At 32.9% G+C, this 7840-nt stretch overlaps 1 protein-coding gene across 19 annotated transcripts in view; it reads left to right on the forward strand.

The window, feature by feature from the left end:
* The window catches only part of MPDZ (multiple PDZ domain crumbs cell polarity complex component), a 228065-nt gene that overhangs the window by 178867 nt on the left and 41358 nt on the right, over window positions 1-7840 (forward strand). For all 19 annotated transcript variants that reach the window (XM_069090729.1, XM_069090713.1, XM_069090714.1 and 16 more), the window contains 5 exons: window positions 1702-1864; window positions 2941-3137; window positions 4009-4100; window positions 4356-4446; window positions 6819-6899. In XM_069090729.1, the coding sequence (XP_068946830.1) occupies window positions 1702-1864; window positions 2941-3137; window positions 4009-4100; window positions 4356-4446; window positions 6819-6899 (624 nt within the window). The remainder of the gene's footprint in view (window positions 1-1701; window positions 1865-2940; window positions 3138-4008; window positions 4101-4355; window positions 4447-6818; window positions 6900-7840) is intronic.

A 7840-nucleotide genomic window follows, 5' to 3' on the forward strand; every position in this document is an offset into this window, starting at 1 on the left:
TTGGAAATATTTGACAAAATGAATAAAAATAGAACAGATACTATTAATATATGATTTTCTAAGTCAATATGAAGCTTACGGGAATCCTTATGTATGGTTTAGTGACCTCTGCTTTGATATGACTGTTCTAGGAAATTCTTTAAAACTAAATTGCCGAGGTTTTGCTTTGCCTTGTTAGAGAGAGTTTCCTCATCCAAAAGGTCCCTGTACTAATCAAATCACAGCTCCAGTTGCTATCACTATTCTGTCATGTGCTGTGTTTTTGAACAGCTGATCAAAAATCAGTAAGCACCTATTATGCACCTAATATTATATAACTAGGAGCTAGGAGAAGTTGGTTGCCATAGAAATAAATTTTAGTTCCTTCCCAGGCATGTGTGTATAAGAAACAATGAAAAGTAAGATGAAATACAGGCAACAGTATAATAGGAGGGAAGAAAAGGAAAATGATCAATGTAATTTTAGAGATACCAGGGAAAATTTCATGGACAGGGAAGAACTTTAGCTGAAAGGTCATGGCACTTGCATTTCTGGGGTTCTTCTCTTTGGAAATCAGTGTTAAAATTGTGGCATGCATATATATACATATATATATACATATATATATGTATATATATATAATACCCAGATTCTTTGCTTACTCTAATAGTGATTTAGTGATTACTTATCTGCTGGATAACTGTAACTATGCACAAATATGTATATGAATAGATCCAAAGTGATATATGTGTGTGTGTGTGTGTGTACATACATATATATATAAAATAGAGACATTTGTGTGTGTGTGTGTGTGTGTGTGTGTGTGTATTGAGTTGGACTTCTGTTTAGAGCAAATATTTTTACATTTGCCCCTCCTCTGAAGGCACCAGTGTTCCAGTGTATTGGCCTGGACTCATTTTTCTAAGACTATGAAGTTCTATGCAAAAATAGGTCTGTAGCCTGAACTGTCAGATTGGGATCGGACTAGATGACTCTGAGGTTCCATCTTGTTTTAAGATTCTCTGATCCCATAAAGATCCTATAAAGACAAGAGTTATGAAGTCATAGTAAGGATAGATACCATTTATATAGCACCATAGGGTTTGCAGGGTGCTTTATGTATGCTTTCTCATTTGTAGAGCTGAGAGTGAGGTAGAATTGAGAATCCTGAGTTCAAAGCTCATTTCCTTCACAAGAGGGGCACATGAAAAATGCATGCAAAAATTCAATATAAATCTAAGGTGTATGTTTTGTATACATTTCTGTTGAGCAACTATTTCAAAGCAGGATGTCTCAGTGAACTTCCTTTTAATTTCTTGAAAGAACCTGCCAAACCCCTCAAGCCTCACCCATTCTATCTGCATATTTATGAAAAAAATTGAATGAGGGATTTTTTTGAAGGGGAAATTTATGCTAATTTCCTGTGATAGTCATTTCAGTCTTCAAAACTGAATGATTCTTGACTTTAAAAATAACATAACAGTCTATTAAATTGGGCTTTGAATATTTGCTGTGTTAAATACACTTAGACTTTGAATCTTGTCTATCATTGTATACGTTATTGAATGCCATCACATTCTCCTGTGTCTTTCATTCCATTGTTTAACTGCAATGTGTTTGAAACATTTAAGTCATAGTTGTTTCGTCTTTTTTTTTTCATTCTGTGAAGTTTTCTGGTCCTTAGACTGCACATATTTACTACATTCTTCTTGTTCTCCACAGGCATCTAGTCAGTTAGATTCAGAGCCTGAAAAGACTTCATTCCCCAGCTTGTCTCTGCCCCCTCCTTCAACATTTTCTGGAATGAGCAGTGATACTGAAGATTCATGTTCCAGCAAAGTCTCAGAAGATGGAGACAAAGAAGATGAGTTTGGCTACAGCTGGAGTAAGTTGTTCTTGGGATGGTGTTTAGAAAAGAGTGTTGTTAAAATAGAGATAGCTCAGTCAAGGTTTGGGTCCATAGTTTCCCTAAACAGAATAATCTGCAAAAGAAAATTACTCATGGTTTTGCTTGAATACAACACACATTCCTGAGGCAACAAATCATGTTTTTCTTTCTTTTTTAAATCCTCTTTATATAGACTTTCCCATTTATAGTGTTTACTACAAAGGGACTTCCATGAAAGTAAGAATAAATGGTCTCCCTTTGATGATTAAATTGTTTGCAATTAATTATAGTTGGTATGCATGTATAATTGGTAGATACTCTAATCCTTGTGGCCTTAACATAGAGACAGCATCATCTAGTGAGAGAGTGGTAAACTGAACCTGAAAGCTAAATCCTTTCTCATTTTGTAAATGTGAGAAACTCACAAATTTCACTTTTACTCTATTTATTAATATGTAAAATATAAGGGAATTCCAAGAGCTACTCCTGTTTGTCAAGTTTTCAATATTACAGCCTCAAGAATATTTGCTTTGCTGTGTTCATTAAAAGTACACCAGTATCTAAGAAATTTTCCTTCAGGAAAAGGCAAGATATATCTGAGATAAACTTCCCTATAAATAATTCAGTCATTTTGGTTTTTAGCCCTGGTTCTGTCACTAACTAGTTCCACTACCATGAGCAAATCATTTTAATATCCCTATGTGTCAGTTTACTCATATGCATCATGAAGACTTCAGTTTAACTTATATACAAATTTGTTTGTAGTTCTCAAAAAAAAGTTATTTTCTGAGAAAGTTAGCCATTCCAAAAGGCAAAGGAAGGAGATTCTTTAATTTTGTCAAAGTTGTTGCAAAAGAAAGCATTGTTTAAATTTTTCTTTCTCTTTTTTTAAGATTTAAGTTAAAGTAGCTTCTTTTTTTAAAAAAATGACATAGGAAATTGAACAAACAGTATAAAATATGTAATGCTTACAAAGTAGGTAGTGGCACTTGGAGATTGAAACTAAATAATGGTGATCAAAATTTTTAGAAATAATTAGCTTCAGAAAACTGCTCACTTTCCTTTTTATAAAGAAAATATCCTTCAGCGCTATGGAACACTAGCAGGTGAACTCTTCATGATTGAACTTGAAAAAGGCCGAACTGGTTTGGGCCTGAGTCTTGCTGGAAATAAAGATCGATCAAGAATGAGTGTCTTTATAGTTGGAATTGATCCAAATGGTGCAGCTGGGAAAGATGGTCGACTGCAGATTGGAGATGAACTTCTAGAGGTAAGTTTCTTGTGGTGTACTACTCAGTGTCTCTGAAGACAAGAAAAATTCTAGTGAACAAGAGAATCAACAATTGGCAATGTAGCAATAATTGATTTCTATCATTTTATTGTTAAAAATAAATTAGTCTCATTGATGATCAAAGGGCCGGTTGACCTTACCTAAATGACCGTGGATAAGTCACCTAATCTCTCTGACTCCTTTGTTAATCTATAAAAATGGGAATTATAATACCTACATTACATATCTCATAGGATAAGTAGTGAAGAATGTACTTTGTAAAAATGAAGCACTATAAAACATAGTATAAAATATAAACACATCCTAGAACTTCTATTACCCATGAGTCAGTCTGCGACTCCTTTGGGACTCTGACCACTTAGATTCCTGTTAGGTACTGGGAAACTGTCAGCAGTCACAGCAGGAAGATTCTCTGAATAATTTGAGTAACCTGTTAATTGATGAGAGATCCAGATCGCAAGTGACTGGAGCTAATAGAAGACGGCAAGCTCCAGTGACTTCCTGCTTGCCTGACAGATGCCTTAGACTGCTGGAGCACATGGTAACTAATCTTAGATACTGAATGGTCATTAAACTGTGTGTGTTGTGTATGGTGTGGGGGAAGAGAGACAGAGACAGAGGGAGAAATACAGAAGGACAGAGAGAGATGATCTTTATTTCTACTCTCAGAGATTGATGCTTAAACACACACACGTATATGTATTTATATATATGAATATGCATTAAATGTTAAGACACCTGTTTCATCAGAATGATTAAAAGTGATAACAACATTACACTTTTGTGAAGTAACATTTTATGAATTAAAGAAATCTAAATTTCAAGACCAGTCTATATTTGTTTTAAACAGATAAATGGACAAATTTTATATGGAAGAAGTCATCAGAATGCTTCATCAATAATTAAATGTGCCCCATCAAAAGTAAAAATCATTTTTATCAGGTAAGCTTTATTTTTCTACTAGTTTTCCAATGCTTCACCTAGAAAGTCAATTGTAAATTCTTTTCTGCTTATTCCACAAATACTAATTAAATGTCTACTGTGTTCAAAGCATGAATGAAAAACTGTGTGTGTGTGTGTGTGTGTGTTTTTTAAATAAATATAACAGATTTCAGTCTTGGGGCCTAGCTGTCAACATTACTGTAGATGAATATATTATTTAAATTGAACTTTATATGACTATACTTTGTTTCCTAGAAATAAAGATGCAGTGAATCAAATGGCTGTTTGTCCTGGTAAAGGACTGGAAGGTTTACCTTCTGCTGTAGAGGCTCTTCAGAATCAAGAGGTATCTTAGTTACATATTTATTTCTTTGTGAAAAGACTTTATTAAGTGCTCTCTAGAGTGGTACTTAAAGTGATAAGGATAAAGTAAAATAATCAAATTAATTGATATAAGTACCTTAATTTTTTACATATTTAAAAATATTTTAATATACGGTATCTTCTTTTTACTGAAGTCACTTGTCTTACATGATTCAGCATAAATTTCCAGTCTTTTGTCATGTGTTCTTTAATTCTTTAATGCATGAGACCCCCAGGTGGCACAGTGGATAGAATACTGGGGTCTAGAGTCATGAAGACCTTAAATCAGATATGGCCTCATATTCTTACTAGTTGTGTGACCCTGGGCAAGTCACAGAGGTTCCTCTGTGTTCAGTTCCTCATCTATAAAATGGGTTAATAATACTATGTAATTCCCAGGATGATTGTGAAGATAATAATTGTAAAGTACTTTGCAAACTTAAAAGCTTTATATAATGCTTTATAATGACTAATTCTTCATCATGAAACAAGACTTTTTATCATAATAAATGTGCCTTTGACAGTACAATTTTCCACATCTAGCCTTAATTTTACTCCTTGTATTTCTGTTATTGAAGAGTACACTCTTTAAGAGCCACAGGTCTTGCATGTTTCTTTGGAGTAATATTCATTCTTAGATGCTGTAGAATTAAAACACTGAAAGAAAGCACGCATGCGTAATGCAAAATCTAGTGGTCAACCCACAAGAGAACTAAGCTAAGTTGGGAAAGTCAGTTAAATTCTGTTTTGTTTTGATCAGAGTCAAAAGATTCTAGATCATCTTGGTGGTAGTAAAAACACACACACACACACATACATATACAAACAATTGCTATTACAAAATGATACCAGATTGCTTGTCCTACCTAATTTGCATACCACTACGAATTTCAGTCATGGTTTAAAAATATTTTATTTAAAATTCTCTATACTAATCCACAAACCTTGGTTCATGCAATTATGAAAGTAAATAAGAAGAACCTTTTATTTGTCTTCCAGGATGTACTATTTGGCCAATATCCACAATCCTCAATTCATTTCTATTTGATTCAAAAAACATTTCTTAAGTACAAAAAATGTTGTAGGCATTAGAGGAGATGGACTTGGCCTCCAAGGAGCTAATAGTCTAGGAAGGAGAAATGACATATATACAAATTACTATAATTTTATTATAATAATGTATTCTGTTAAACATTATTTGTGTCTATATTTTTTTAGAAGTGTTCATATGAATATTTCTAATTATAATATAAATACAAAAATATTTCTAATTGTATTATAGATACAAACAGCAAATTTCTAGCTATAATATAGATACAAATAATAATTTTAAGAGTTGAGATTAAAAAATAAAATAATAAAATTAATAAAATAGAATAATAAAAATTAAATTAAAAAAAAGAATTGATATTAAAAAAAAAAAAGGGCTACGTATGGTCCAAAGAGGGCAATACCATTATCACCTTAAACACCATAGTGTTTTATTGATTTGTAAAGCTGTCCTTTCAGTGCAGAGTGAAGCACAAACTTGTTCTGTACCTTGTACTGCCTTGGAATCCTCTCTATGGTTCCTCTTACTCAGTAAAATAGATACATACTCAAATGAACAAACAGCTTTTATGAAATCTTTTAAGTTCTCTCAGTACAGTGACGCCATGTCTGCTGCAATCTTTATTGTTCTTATAGTCAAAGTTGTGTGGAAGAAAAATTCATATTGCTGTTCATACCAGCTGACTGATGTTAGTGTGAAAAAGAAGCACTTTATTAATGGGAGTTATTATTATTGCTATAGGAAAAAATGGAGCATGTCTGCAGTTTTCAAACTGATGCATTTACACGATGATTGATTTCATTTAGAGGAGAAAAAAGTTGAAAAAAAGGATGATGAATGCCTGTTGTTTTAGCATTTGAGTTTTTAAAGTAGGGATTTTTAACTTGATATGTGTTGTATTCATCTCAGAATAGTATTTTTAGATGTAATATTTCATATATGTGTGTGTGCATGCATGTGTATACACATACATCTATATAAATACAAAGAAAACCCAATTATATTGAAATATAGTTCTCAAAAAAATTTTTTTAAGTTTCTGGATCTTAGGTTAAGAAACTGTACCTCAAAGACTTTTCACAAAGTTTCGTAATAGAAATTCTAGGCAACCTTGGAAAATCATTTAACCTTGAAGGCAATTGATTTTATAAAATGATTGCAACTCAATGTGGAAGATAATATAATATTTGTAAATTTCATCAAATGCTAAAGAATAATAATAATAATAATGCCACTCCATTGAATGGTTTTGATAAAATGGATCTTTTTGTTTGAAAATATACTTGAATTTTTTTCTTCTGTAGGCTGAATTGAGTGCTACCAGCTCTGTCATAGCAATAGACTTCAATTCTTTTAAAAATGTTCATCATCTGGAACTTCCCAAGGTAAATCTACTTTAAATAGCCATGAAGTTTATGTGTTTCTTCAAAACAATTTCTAAGTTTAAAAGGAAAACATTTTACTGGAAAACCATTTATAATGGACACCAAAAGTCAGTTCATTACACTTAATCACACATTTATTAAGGAGCTGTAATGTTCCAGGCACTGCCTTAGATGCTGGCGAAACATGGATTAAAAGAAATAATCCCTACTTGTAAGGAATTTAGAGCACAATAAAGGAGACAGAAAGACATAGATAAGTATATATAGCTTAAATATAAAGAAAATAAATACAAAAAAAGAGAGACTAATTTCATTGATTAATGAGATTTGAAGCCAGATTGCAAAAGGGTTGATAAGTGAGAAGTGAAGTAGAGGGAACTTTTTCTTAGAGTTTGTCTGAAAAGCAGATGAATAATTGAGTTCTGTCCTGTTTGAAAGATAACCTTTATATTTTTTTTTTCATTTTCTGTGGCATTAGGAACCTAGTTATATTCAGTAATAAGCAATTAGTTTGACCATAAACCTACAAGAAGTTGACATTTTCTTAAAGTATTGAATTATTAAACTTGGATTATAACCTGAACAATTTTACAATACTAATATAGCTTATTTATTTTGGAAATGTATATGAATCTTCCCTACAAGGTATAAGTGAATCACTCTAATGTTACTTTTTTTTTTTAAAGCAATCGGGGTTAAGTAACTTGCTCAAGGTTACACGGCCAGTTATTTCTGGGTGTGGTGCTAAGTATCTGAGCCCGGGATTCGATCTCCAGGTCATCCCAACACTGGAGCCGGTGCTCTTACTCGCTGAGCCACCTGGCCGCCCCTAAGCAACTGGGGTTAAGTAACTTGCTCAAGGTTACACGGCCAGGTGTTTCTGGGTGGGTGCTAAGTGTATGAGCCCGGATTCGATCCCCAGGTCATCCCAACACTGGAGC

This window comes from Petaurus breviceps, unplaced genomic scaffold (assembly GCF_028583685.1).
Source record: "Petaurus breviceps papuanus isolate PSGF00001 unplaced genomic scaffold, PetGlider_PUasm1.0 187, whole genome shotgun sequence".
In the NCBI taxonomy this organism is placed as follows: Eukaryota; Metazoa; Chordata; class Mammalia; order Diprotodontia; family Petauridae; genus Petaurus; species Petaurus breviceps.